The sequence below is a fragment of the Octopus sinensis genome, linkage group LG23 (genome assembly GCF_006345805.1).
Source record: "Octopus sinensis linkage group LG23, ASM634580v1, whole genome shotgun sequence".
NCBI classification, from domain to species: Eukaryota; Metazoa; Mollusca; class Cephalopoda; order Octopoda; family Octopodidae; genus Octopus; species Octopus sinensis.
The window spans coordinates 10,919,108-10,933,061 of record NC_043019.1 but is presented as its reverse complement, the minus strand read 5'-3'; the positions used below and the strand labels follow the sequence as shown (position 1 = coordinate 10,933,061).

The following is a 13,954-nucleotide window of genomic DNA, read 5'->3' as shown; positions in this document are numbered from 1 at the left end:
TTAACTGTTTTTCAGAATAATAGGCTTATCCAACTAGAGTATCTAAAATAATGTCACTCAAAGAAACAAAAAATTTGGACAAAGAATCTCATGCAATTTCAAGGCCCACATAGGAAAAGACCTGTCCTCTAGAAGAGCATTCTTTGGTCCATAACTACAGGATACCAATGAAACTTCAGATTGTCAGTCACTGCCTCTACCTTGGAGGTACCATCAAGAACAAATGAAATTTCAAAAGAAGTAACTTTTTTATAGCAAAAGAAATTAAATTTCCCATATTTATCAATTCAAAATGTACAAGTAAAAGTAGGAAAGGTACTGAATACCTATGATAAATGTGTAAAACAAAGAAAATATGATTTATTGAAAGGAATTTTTGACATCACAATGGAAAATGGTGAATGGCTGTGTAGTGAGGATAGAAGGTTATATTATCTTCAAATTGAAAGCAAGGGACAGGTTGGGTATGCAACTGGAAAGGCAGCCAGTTCCAACACTATCCATCCATCCAAAAAAAGTGTCCTTAATGCCAACTTCAACAAGAACAACTCTTTTCAATTTTCTTTTATTTGATTTAACCCATTAGAAATATTGGTAGAATCAACACTAAGTTTTGAAGAAAGGAAATTTTTCCTAAAGTGCTTCAAGAAGTTTTGAAAATGCAATCAAAGTGCAAGGACAGTTTAGGAGAGAGTCTCACACAAATCTGTGTCTGTCATTTACTGTCACTCAAACTGGAGTTTGAAGAAATGAAATTGTTCAGAAAGAACACAAGAAAAAATGTTCTGGAAGACCAGAGACATAAATGAGCCCCAGAAAGGAAGAAAGTCTGTGCAGCAAACAACTAATGAAGTAGGAATTTCAAACTCATTTTCAGTGGAAATTCCTTCATTGGAAAAGTTACATTCTTAGAATAGTCATTGCTCTCAATGAGGATGATACGAACCAAAGAACTGTTTCCTGATTGGTACTTGGCAAGAATATAAATTAAATGGCTCAATTAACCTATTTCTTTACTACACACAAGGGGCTAAACACAGTAGGGACAAACGGATTAAGTCGATTACATCGACCCTAGTGCATAACTGGTACATAATTTATCGACCCCGAAAGGATGAAAGGCAAAGTCGACCTCAGCAGAATTTGAACTCAGAACGTAACGGCAGAAGAAATACCTGTTTCTTTACCACCCACAAGGGGCTAAACACAGAGAGGACAAACAAGGACGGACAAACGGATTAAGTCGATTACATCGACCCCAGTGCGCAACTGGTACTTAATTTATCGACCCCGAAAGGATGAAAGGCAAAGTCGACCTCGGCGGAATTTGAACTCAGAAAGTAACGGCAGACGAAATACCTATTTCTTTACTACCCACAAGGGGCTAAACACAGAGAGGACAAACAAGGACGGACAAACGGATTAAGTCGATTATATCGACTCCAGTGCGCAACTGGTACTTAATTTATCGACCCCGAAAGGATGAAAGGCAAAGTCGACCTCGGCGGAATTTGAACTCAGAACGTAGCGACAGACGAAATACGGCTACGCATTTCGCCCGGCGTGCTAACGTTTCTGCCAGCTCGCCGCCTTATAGCTCAATTAACCACCACAATTGCACCTTCTGGGGACCTGAGAATCTGCATATTATGAAGGAACATCATGCTCATATACCAGGAGTTAAATATGGTCTATTTTATCATCATCATAATGATTAATCGGACTTTATGGTTTTTGACGGTACTATGACTGGTCTCATTTTCTTGAATTTGCTGTGACAAACTGTCATACTAATCTTTCTAGAGGACTTTGAAAATGTAGAGTTTTATGTCTAGCAGGTCTACCTTGATGAGATTTTTGCCAAACAGGTGAATTGCATGAAGACATTCAGCAGAATACCCTCCACATTCACTGGACATTTTTTTATAGGGATACTTAAAAGAAAGATGGTATGGAACAGGTAGTATCAAAAAGTTCTCAGACTAGTTCTGTAGCATACAGTTGTGTGTAGTGAGAGTTAGCAGTGACTGTCATGAGGCAGTGTGTCAAGTGACTTTGCAAGTTGTGATGTCTGTTTTTATCTTTCTTGTTTCCTGTTTCTTTGAATCTGTGAATTTTTACTTCGAATAAACAAATTTATCCTTAAAAGAAATTTTTTAAACTATAGGATCGGGAAAGATTCTCTCAACCCGGTATAATAGTTGAAGAACTCTGCCAAGGGAGGTCACCTTTTTAAAGGGAGATCACTCTGAGTTTCACCGACGAAAAAAAAACAAAAAAACCAATGCATTTCAGAAATTTGCTTCTGGAATGTTCTAAAATTAACAAAGAAGACCATTGAATGATATTAAGTCTGATACAGACATTTATTGACAACCACTGAAGAGAAATCAATGATCACTTACCACTGAGAAGGTATTGGTATCGATACAAGAAATACTAAAAACGATGTATATTGACTTTTGTTTCTCTTGTTCTCCTAAACCAATGTGTGTGTATATATATATGTATATATATATATATATATATATATATATATACACACATATATATAAACTGATGAGGAGTCGGTGACCTACTGTGTCTGTTTTCCGTTTGTTTGTGCATTTATTATCTTTTTTTACCTCATATATATATATGTGTAAGTATATATATATATATATATATATATATATAATCAGCCGAAATTGCGAGGATAATCTGGTGCTTGACTGAAGATAGAAAACTCCGAATGACCCGTCCTTGTTTTCTTTGTATCGTCTGTCTGGATGTTATGTTCTCCCTTTTTGTATCACCTAGTTGTCCAGATGTTTTGCGTTCTTGTCCCATTTTGTATTTTATTTCATATATAGCTTGACTTGGCTTCATACTCTTGCTTAATGGGACTGGGGTCAGCTCAGGTTAGTGGTCCCAGAGGTGTTATCATGCATAGAGCAGACCACGTCCACCAGTACTCTCCATCACCGGTAATCTCATGCCAGCCCCTCTGCAAACTCCAAGGTGACATCGATATATAATATATATATATATATATATATATATATAATATATATATATATATATACGTTTCGTTTTTGTATTTGGTTTGTATTCTTGATGTGAACTTGTGTGCTGAAATAAAATTTGTTGTATCTTGGTTGGGAGAGTCCTTAGGCTAATAAAAACACGCACACTGGTTTTATTTCACTTCTTTGTTATTTGTCAATTTGTTAACTATCTAACTAATTATCTAATCGATTGTTTGACTGATCATTCGGTTGATCAATCAGTTGTGCTTGCTAAATACCCTTTTATCACCGTTTGTGACGTCTTGAATGACATGCCCTTTCTACTCCCAGGTCACATTCAGGGTTCTGTCAAACATAACTGAATGACTGACTGACAGAATAAGTAAGGAAATAATTAATTAACCAACTGGTTACTTGGTTAACCAACTGACAACTATTAACGAAGTGAAAACGAATCAGTGCATGTGTTTATTATTGGCACAATTACCCTCCCATATACATATATGTAAGCCTGACAGTAGGGTATAACATCAGCGATACAAAACAATGAGATGATACAGTATTTGCAATTGTAAGTGTTATTAGCATGTGCAATGGTATAGTCTTAGGTGTCAGTGGTAGGCTTGAACAGAATGGCATGACATGGTGCTGACGGTCAGAGATATATAACCATGCCAGCTTCAGTCAGTGATGTGGCTAGTGTAAAGACAAAGAGTTGGTTGGCAGTGATATAAGCTGTGGTAGATGGTAATGGTTTCAATGGTAGAGATCTTCAGCTTCATACTTGAAGTCCTCCATATGTGAACAGATATTGTTATTGATCTGCTGCAACCTGAAAAGAAAATAGTAGCAATGGTCATAGATAGAATGTCTTTTGTTATTATTATTATTATTATTATTATCACCATCATCATCATTATTGAACAATGTGGTTGGGAAGCAAGCTTCTACCCACACAGCTACACCTGCACCTACCTGTAGAAGATTTAATCCATTTTCCAGTTTGAAACCACCACCACTACTTAGCTTGGGTATCTTTAGAGAGAGTCCACTCTGCTGTAAGCATTCAAGCCAGGTCACTGGTTTGAGGATATCCTCTACCCCTTCCTTTGTTTTACCCCCTTCCCTCCTCAAGAGACCCTTATAAAGAGCCACAAACACTGCTAATCCCCCTGACTATGCAATAAAAAGAAAAATTGTTACCATGTCAAACTAAAATGTTTAACTGCTTTTCTTTCGGTGTTTTACATTCCAAGTTCAAATATTGCTGAAAGTGATTTTACCTTTCATGCCTCCGGGGGCGATAAAATAAAGTACCAGTGAAGTACTGGGTTCAATGTAATCAATTATCTCTTTCCCTCTTAAATTGCTGGCCTTGTGCCGAAATTAGAAATAATTACTTTTATTGTTATTATTAAAGCGGCAAACTGGCAGAATTGTTAGCATGTCAGACAAACTGCTTAGCAGTATGTTTTTCCAACTCTTTGCACTATGAGTTCAAATCCCAGTAGATCAACATTGCCTTTCATCTCCTGAGGTTCATAAAAAAAAAGCACCATTTAAATACAAGGTTCGATGTAATTAACTATGATCTTCCCTTTTAAATTTCTGGCACCTGTTTCTTATTTCCTTATTGCCCACAAGGGGCTAAACATGGAGAGGACAAACGAGGACAGACAAAGGGATTAAGTCATTACATTGACCCCAGTGCGTAACTGGTACTTAATTTATCGACCCCAAAAGGATGAAAGGCAAAGTCGACCTTGGTGGAATTTGAACTCAGAACGTAGGAGCAGACGAAATACCTATTCCTTTACTACCCACAAGGGGCTAAACACAGAGAGGACAAACGAGGACAGACAAAGGGATTAAGTCATTACATTGACCCCAGTGCGTAACTGGTACTTAATTTATCGACCCCAAAAGGATGAAAGGCAAAGTCAACCTTGGCGGAATTTGAACTCAGAACATAGCGGCAGACGAAATAGCATTTCGCCTGGCCTTTCTGACCCCTGTTTCTGTTCACTCACCTCACTTTTTTCTCTTTAACCTCTTCATGGTGTTCATCATTAGGAAAGTCCTGCACTTTTTGACGCAATAACTGCAACTGGGCAACCTGTGCGACAATTACAAACAAAAAATATATATATAAATAAACAAATAAATACACTGGCAGTGCTCCAGCATGGCCACAGCTTTAGCGTTGAAACATAAAGAAGAAAAATAAATGATATTTCATTAATTCTTTCAAGACTATACTGCTAATGAAATAAATGTGCTTTAATCAAATTTGAAACTTATGAAGAGGTACTTAGTTAAATGTCATTACTGAGTCAGTGTCTATAGCACTTATTCAGCATTACCTGATACCTCTGGGTCTCAATGGCACCATTATCTCTTATATATATATAATTATTATTTGAGGGAATAAAATCCAAAACTTACAAGGAAAAAAATTCAATTTAGAAATACTAAATCAAATTTCACACAACATAATATATATTGACATTTTATTGTTATTTTAATTTTAATATTTCTATTATATGTAATTTACTAGATGGTGTAAATTAATTGTTCATTTTGAATTGATAAAAGGTGTTTTTTTTCTAATTTTACATATACTGTGCGTGAGAAGACCCGGCAAGACTAGTGAGGCCATAACCCGTGGCCCCTACCTGGGACGTAGTCAGTCCACCTGTGCATACCTTCCTTCTTGTGACACTTGTGAAGACCTGTTGAGGCAAGTGAAAATCAAACCAAATCAAAATAGATGAACATCAATGGAATTTGTATCTTTGTGGTACCAGTGCCGGTGGCACATAAGAAAACCATCCGAACATGGCGGTAGCCAGTACCGCATCGACTGGCCTCCGTGCTGTGGGCACGTAACAAACACCATCCGATCGTGGCCGTCTGCCAGCCTTGTCTGGTACCTGTGTCGGTGGCACATAAAAAACACCATCCGAGCGTGGCCATTCGCCAGCCTCGTCTGGCACCTGTGTCGGTGGCACATAAAATCACCCACTACACTCTCGGAGTGGTTGGCGTTAGGAAGGGCATCCAGCTGTAGAAACACTGCCAGATCTGACTGGCCTGGTGCAGCCTTCGGGCTCCCCAGACCCCTGTTGAACCGTCCAACCCATGCTAGCATGGAAAGCGGACGTTAAACGATGATGATGATATATATACATATACATATAGAGAGAGACAGAGAGAGGTTTTTCAGATAAATTGGTTCATTTCCTTTTTCTATTTGGCACTCCAATGTCATATGTTCGAAAAGAGACACAATTTATTCAAATTTCAAAAACGATAAACAAAACTTGTATAAAGGAAGAATAGAGCTACATAAAAAAAACACTACACTAGAAAAATTTTTCCTTTTAAACGTGTGTGAATTACTTTTTTTTTTTTTTTTGCAACAAAAAGATTGTTTACTTACAACTTCTAGTTTGTCCTTTTCCTGTTGTTGGATGTTATCGATGCAGTCTGCTAGAAGATTCTGTTGATGGATTTCTGCCAATTCCTTCTTCAATACTATAACGTCCTGTGAAATTTTCTGGAATGTCTCGGTGATCTCATGCACCAGTTGCCTGAACAGGGGAAAGTTGTAGTTGGGCTTGCCTTTCAAGTAGCCTTGGAAACCTCTGGTGTGACATAGGTCAAGGTAAAAAAAAAGAGATAGTACAAGGTCAAGGTCACAAGAAAATGCATAATGTGAATTCTTTACAACAGAGGTCAAACTCCGCTGAGGTTGGCTTTGCCTTTCATCCTTTCAGGGTTGATAAAATAAGTACCAGTTGAATACTGGGGTCGATGTAATTGACTTAACCCCCTTCCCCATCATTTTAAACCTTGTACCTACAGTAGAAAGGATTATTATTATTATTATTATTAGGTGGCGAGCTAGCAGCATCATTAGCATGTCGGGCAAAGTGCTCAGCAGCAACACTTGAACGGTGCATTTTTCGTGCATGGGTGCCAGTCGGGTTGCACCAAGCTCCATCCTGATTTGGCTTGGTTTCTTCAGTTGGATGCCCACCTCAACACCAACCACTTCACAGTGTGCACTGGATGCTTTTAACATGCCACTGTCACGAGCACTTTTACATGTAACTGGCACAAGTGCCTGTCACGTGGCACCAACATGAGTGCTTTTTACACAGGACTCTTGAAGCTAATCCTCTTCGCTAGGGGATGCAGCCTTAACACTTCAGCTGTGGAGGACAAGTCTTCCTGAGTACAGGTCTTTGGACATGGTTAATAGCTTCCTTCATACGACAGAGGCTGTTACAGACCTACATCATTATCATCATTTTACATCTGCATTCGATGCTGGCATGGATTAGATGGTTTGACAGGATCTAGTAGGACAGAGGATCCTGCTCCAATATTTCAATTTTGGCATGGTTTCAACAGCTAGTTGCTGTTCCTGACATCAACCCCTTTAACCAGTAAATACCGGGTGCTTTTTTGTCATGGAACCAGTACTAGTGAGATCGCCGTGTAGCTCACAAGACTAAAAGACCCCTCAACTAAGAGGGAGTAAAGAGGATGAGAGTGGCTTCATGTGAGATTGTAGGATGATCTAGCAGGAGACAGAGGACATGTCCATACCAGAGCATGCAAATAATAGCTATATAAGACCAAAATTTACAGCCCCAAAAAAAACAAAAGACAAAGACAGGTGCTGTAGACAACAAACAGATATATTAGTATAATGCTAAGGAAGTGAAAAGGTCTTTAACATTTCGAGCCTACGCTCTTCCACAGAAAGGAACACAGAAAGAAACAAGGAGAGAAAATAAAGAATGTGTAGTGGCTAGCAATATATATATATATATATATATACACTCACGGAGTGGTTCGCGTGAGGAAGGGCATCCAGCCGTAGAAACACTGCCAGATCTGACTGGGTTTGATGAAGCCTTCTGGCTTCACAGACCCCAGTTGAACCGTCCAACCCATGCTAGCATGGAAAACGGACACTAAATGATGATGATGATGTATATATATATATATATATATATATATATTCTTATATATTTATATATATTCACAGCCTTGGATTTTTTATTCATTCTGTTAATGTTTATATAGATGCATGCTTAATACATGACCTACGTTAGAGTCCTCATTCGTATCTTTATTGAACCTGGAGCTTAATTATACACCAAGTCAACTTTGGAAGACCAAAAATTTCATGTGAAATGCAGCAGGACTTGGAAACATAGCAACAAGTATAAACACAATATGCAACATTGATTTGTAGACTGGACAAGTATACAAAGAGAGACAGGGACAAGTTTGCTGTTGTAGGGACGACACATGGTTATAGTTACGCAACATTATATGAGGATGGGTGGGGATAAAAAATAAGATTAATATTAAATGATGAATAGAAAATACTCACTCCTCAAATAATGCATAGGTCTGTACTCGTTCCTCCTGAAGATGGTAGAATTTCTTCAACAAGTCTTTCGCAGTGGCACATCTAGAAAGAAGCAATGGAAAGGAATTTGATGGATTAAATTCAAAATAAGTTTCTGAATCAGGAGGTGAGGAGGAGGAGGAGGGGAGGAGGCTGGCTCTTTGTTCTTTTTATTTTCTTTTTAATAGTTTTTAATAGTTTTTAATAGGATCCCAAAGGATGTTGAGAGGAAGAGCAGAAACTACCTCAGCTTGCAACCACGTGAACTCCTCTACAGGTGCACAATGGCATGGTGGAGTAAACCTAACTATTTCTTTACTACCCACAAGAAGCTAAACACAGAGAGGACAGACAAATGGATTAAGTCAATTACATCGACCCCCCCAGTGCGTAACTGGTACTTATTTAATCGACCCCGAAAGGATGAAAGGTAAAGTCGACCTCAGCGGAATTTGAACTCAGAACATAGCAGCAGACGAAATATCTATTTGTTTACTACCCACAAGGGGCTAAACACAGAGAGGACAAACAAGGACACACAAACGGATTAAGTCGATTACATCGATCCCCAGTGCGTAACTGGTACTTATTTAATCGACCCCGAAAGGATGAAAGGTAAAGTCGACCTCAGCGGAATTTGAATTCAGAACGTAGCGGCAGATGAAATATCTATTTGTTTACTACCCACAAGGGGCTAAACACAGAGAGGACAAACAAGGACACACAAACGGATTAAGTCGATTACATCGATCCCCAGTGCGTAACTGGTACTTATTTAATCGACCCCGAAAGGATGAAAGGTAAAGTCGACCTCAGCGGAATTTGAATTCAGAACGTAGCGGCAGATGAAATATCTATTTGTTACTACCACAAGGGGCTAAACAACACAGAGAGGACAAACAAGGACACACAAACGGATTAAGTCGATTATATCGACCCCAGTGCGTAACTGGTACTTATTAATCGACCCCGAAAGGATGAAGGTAAAGTCGACCTCAGCGGAATTTGAATTCAAACATAGCAGCAGACGAAATATCTATTGTTTACTACCCACAAGGGGCTAAACATAGAGGAAACAAACAAGGACAGGCAAAGGGATTAAGTCGATTATATCGATCCCCAGTGCGTAACTGGTACTTATTTAATCGACCCCGAAAAAGGATGAAAGGTAAAGTCGACCTCAGCGGAATTTGAACTCAGAACATAGCAGCAGACGAAATATCTATTTGTTTACTACCCACAAGGGGCTAAACATAGAGGAAACAAACAAGGACAGGCAAAGGGATTAAGTCGATTATATCGATCCCCAGTGCGTAACTGGTACTTATTTAATCGACCCCGAAAGGATGAAAGGTAAAGTCGACCTCAGCGGAATTTGAACTCAGAACATAGCAGCAGACGAAATATCTATTTGTTTACTACCCACAAGGGACCAAAACACAGAGAGGCAAAACAAGGACACACAAACGGATTAAGTCGATTATATCGACCCCAGTGCGTAACTGGTACTTATTTAATCGACCCCGAAAGGATTGAAAGGTAAAGTCGACCTCAGCGGAATTTGAATTCAGAACGTAGCGGCAGATGAAATATTATTGTTTACTACCCACAAGGGGCTAAACACAGAGAGGACAAACAAGGACACACAAACGGATTAAGTCGATTATATCGACCCCAGTGCGTAACTGGTACTTATTTAATCGACCCCGAAAGGATGAATGAAAGTAAAGTCGACCTCAGGGAATTTGAATTCAGAACGTAGCGGCAGATGAAATATCTATTTGTTTACTACCACAAGGGGCCTAAACACAGAGAGCGGGACAAACAAGGACACACAAACGGATTAAGTCGATTATATCGACCCCAGTGCGTAACTGGTACTTATTTAATCGACCCCGAAAGGATGAAAGGTAAAGTCGACCTCAGCGGAATTTGAATTCAGAACGTAGCGGCAGATGAAATATCTATTTGTTTACTACCCACAAGGGGCTAAACACAGAGAGGACAAACAAGGACACACAAACGGATTAAGTCGATTATATCGACCCCAGTGCGTAACTGGTACTTATTTAATCGACCCCGAAAGGATGAAAGGTAAAGTCGACCTCAGCGGAATTTGAATTCAGAACGTAGCGGCAGATGAAATATCTATTTGTTTACTACCCACAAGGGGCTAAACACAGAGAGGACAAACAGGACACACAAAACGGATAAGTCGATTATATCGACCCCAGTGCGTAACTGGTACTTATTTAATCGACCCCGAAAGGATTGAAAGGTAAAGTCGACCTCAGCGGAATTTGAATTCAGAACGTAGCGGCAGATGAAATATCTATTTGTTTACTACCCACAAGGGGCTAAACACAGAGAGGACAAACAAGGACACACAAACGGATTAAGTCGATTATATCGACCCCAGTGCGTAACTGGTACTTATTTAATCGACCCCAAAAGGATGAAAGGCAAAGTTGACCTCGGCGGAATTTGAACTCAGAACGTAGCGGCAGACGAAATACCATTCAGCATTTCGCCCAGTATGCTAACGTTTCTGCCAGCTCGTCACCTTGGAGTAAACCTACCTATCACCAAAAACAGGAACGGTTCCTACAACAGTTGCTTTTTAAATATGGAATTCTTCATCCAATAACTGATGACAACCATGAAGAGTGGAGCCTGTTTTATCAGCCAGATAAACTGAGGCAAGTATTTCATTGCTTGGAAACACACACAACAATACAGTGTCTATAACGAAGTTTAACTCTTACGCATTCAGATTATTCTGTTAAATGTAGTCCTTTACTTAATCCTTTTACTGTAGAAATCAGATATATCGGAATTTGGATGTTTTCGGTTTGAACGGCAGTTTTTTCTAGCGGTGTCATATGAAATTGTCACCCATAATTATGACCCTAGTATCGATCTATTGCATTTCAATCTGTTTTAGGGTTAGGGTGGGGGAAAGGGTATCTTTTTTTTCTTCAGAAATGTAAATAAACCCAATCTGTTTCTTAAACTTGGGACATTTCCATACGGCACAGAATGTTTTCACCTCAATAGACGTCATTGATTGGTTGAAATTGCAGAAATTGAAGAAAAAAAAACAACAAATATCTTACAAACTATAGAATTTTCTCAAGAAAGCCAAGAGAAAAAGATGTTTTATAAACACATTCTACCAGTATACGAAGTTTAAAAGTGTTTAGTTACGTGGAAATTATTTAAAAAATCTGCCGGTCAAACCGAAAAGATCCCTAAGTAGGAACGTCTTTGGATGGACACACCCCTAAATTTATTTTATTTTGGTCAGCCCTGGTTGACAATGTCTATGACCAACGGCGTCCCCCAGGAACACATTATCCTGTGCTGTGTATATCTTAAAGACAGTCGAGCGTTATTTGAGGAAAGATTCCACTGATATTTCCAAAAAATCAAATGGCTGTGTTAGGACGCTGACCATTATCGTTGTTGCTTAAGCTCCAAGTCATCTCTGATCTAGTTAGGCCTCCCAACTTAGTCAAAACGATCCCTTCTCTTTCTTCCGGCCCGAGTTTAATCCCCGACAATATTATCCCAATATGTTCTGGGTAAAATTGTCGAATCTGTAAGTAAACAGTTGTGCATATATACACGTATATACATATATATGTGCCTGTGTGGTGTATATAGAGAAAGGTGTCGAATATGTATGTAAACACCGCGTGTGTGTTGTGTGTACATTTTTATATATATGCAGCACGGATTTTTGTCAGTGAACAGGTCGCGGATTTTAGCGACGAAAATATTTTGACAAATTAAACTTTAATGTTGAAGTGAATCGAACGGCTTTTGTGTGTTTCTTAAATGGCTTATAAACACCTTCCACGCTGCAATTGTGTGTGTGTATGTGTGTATGTATATATATATATATATATATATATATATATATATATCAGAAATCGAATGTGTGTGTATGTGGTGAAGTTGTATCTGTGCGTAAACCAACTCCGGAGCAAAAAACCCCAGAAGGAACCACAAAGAAACATACTGCATTCTTCATCCAATTTACAAATAAATCATCACTTTACATAAGTGAACCATTTGAATTAATTAAACGGGGTTAATTACCCTTTCAAGCTAAATTTTATATGAGGTGGTGCTGAAAAAGTTCCTGGCTTTTATAAAGGTGTCGCGAAAGACCTGGTTAGAGGCCCAACCTGCAGCAATAAGGGTGTGAATCTGAGAGAGGAGAATATGTTGAATAAAATCGTAATTAACTGATCCTTTTGGATTTTCTTTTACCCAAAACCAGGAACTTTTTCAGCAACCCCTCGTACACATACAACAGAGTAAACGTTAGAATTTTTGTAGATATTACAGGATTCCACATATGTGTAAATAATACTTTTATGAGCCCACAAGAGCGATCGTGATTAATTACAAAGACTAATTAAACTGACTTAATTGCAGTTTTATAATCTATATATATATATATATAAAGCTGAAGTTGTCTGTGCATGGCAGGTTTGGTAGCCTTCAACTAACACTATCTCCTCCGAGACCCTGCGGCGCAAGTTGACCAAAATTGAGAGTATGATAGAAGAAGGCTTGCTCTTCCTTCCGTAAAAAAAAATTCAAATCGGACCATGTTAACACCAAAAAGGTGCTTTTTTTTCTATGAAAATCCCTATTTTTTTACGATATTTTGACTGCTGTGTCACCATTTTTCGGTGTATTTCAACCAGAAAAATGTTCACTTAAAGAGAATAACAAGCTACATAATGCAAAATATTTACTTTTCAAAAATTCCAATTCTAAAGGGCCGAAACAAACCCGAGCAACGCCGGGCGATTCTGCTAGTATATTTTATAAACATTAAAAAAACACTATACTTTAGAATGTTTATAAACATTCTCACAGCCTAACAAACGGGTTCTATGAGATTCCTTCCAGAGATCTTGTTTAGCTACGCATTTGTAAAACCTTATCTATGACCTGCGAGAAAATTTTGGATAATACAGTCCTAAATTATTGTATGATAGAGGGCTAAAAAGGAGATTTTGACTGGTATTTCTAGCGGATCGAGTCACTGCGTCGAGACTTCCTTGTTACCTCGATAGATCACTCCTTGTACCTACAGGCTAAACTCTAATACAGTGGCATCTAAGCCCTGTTTGAACACACTTATGATCATAGGCATTCCAACCGTGACAAACCCACCATTTGTTTGTTTGTTTGTCTGTTTGTTTATCTTTTTTTGCAATGCAGAATATCTAGTATTAAAGTATGGTTTGAGTGAGATCTGGCTGGTATTTCTTGCAGATGAGGCAACTACGTAAAGATATCTTCTGATTGTAGAAATAAAATCAATAAAAAGGCGATAAATAATTAAAAATAGACGCAAACCTTTCTGGTGCCATGACAAAAGTCTTTGAGGATGAAAATTGTTTGGAAACGATAGAATTCACTATTTTTAGCCGCATATTCGCATTTCTAACATTTTCACCTGTTAATTACAAAGGTGTTGGTATTATTGTTT

At 38.4% G+C, this 13,954-nt stretch overlaps 1 protein-coding gene across 2 annotated transcripts; it reads right to left on the bottom strand.

Annotated features, from left to right (window-relative positions):
- Window positions 1-3,041: 3,041 nt before the first annotated feature.
- On the bottom strand, window positions 3,042-13,954 carry LOC115223490 (required for excision 1-B domain-containing protein). 2 transcript variants are annotated; one of them, XM_036512541.1, is made up of 5 exons: window positions 13,822-13,954; window positions 8,422-8,502; window positions 6,451-6,748; window positions 5,039-5,124; window positions 3,042-3,840 (listed from the first exon to the last, which is right to left on the bottom strand). In XM_036512541.1, the coding sequence occupies exons 1-5, from the start codon at window positions 13,896-13,898 to the stop codon at window positions 3,765-3,767; spliced, it is 618 nt and encodes a 205-aa protein (XP_036368434.1). In that variant the 5' UTR covers window positions 13,899-13,954; the 3' UTR covers window positions 3,042-3,764. The 2 variants fall into 2 exon arrangements, with proteins under 2 accessions (XP_036368434.1, XP_029649958.2); XM_029794098.2 differs by having other exon boundaries at window positions 6,451-6,655; window positions 13,822-13,952.

Bases quoted from the DNA above. Each gene is read 5' to 3' on its own strand.
- LOC115223490 (XM_036512541.1), bottom strand. From the start codon at position 13,898: ATGCGGCTAAAAATAGTGAATTCTATCGTTTCCAAACAATTTTCATCC. The intron at 6,749-8,421 runs GTGAGTATTTTC...TCAGCGGAGTTT, and splicing joins ACCTATGCATTATTTGAGGA to GACCTCTGTTGTAAAGAATT. The intron at 3,841-5,038 runs GTGAGTGAACAG...TTTTCTTTTCAG, and splicing joins GTTAAAGAGAAAAAAGTGAG to GTTGCAGCAGATCAATAACA.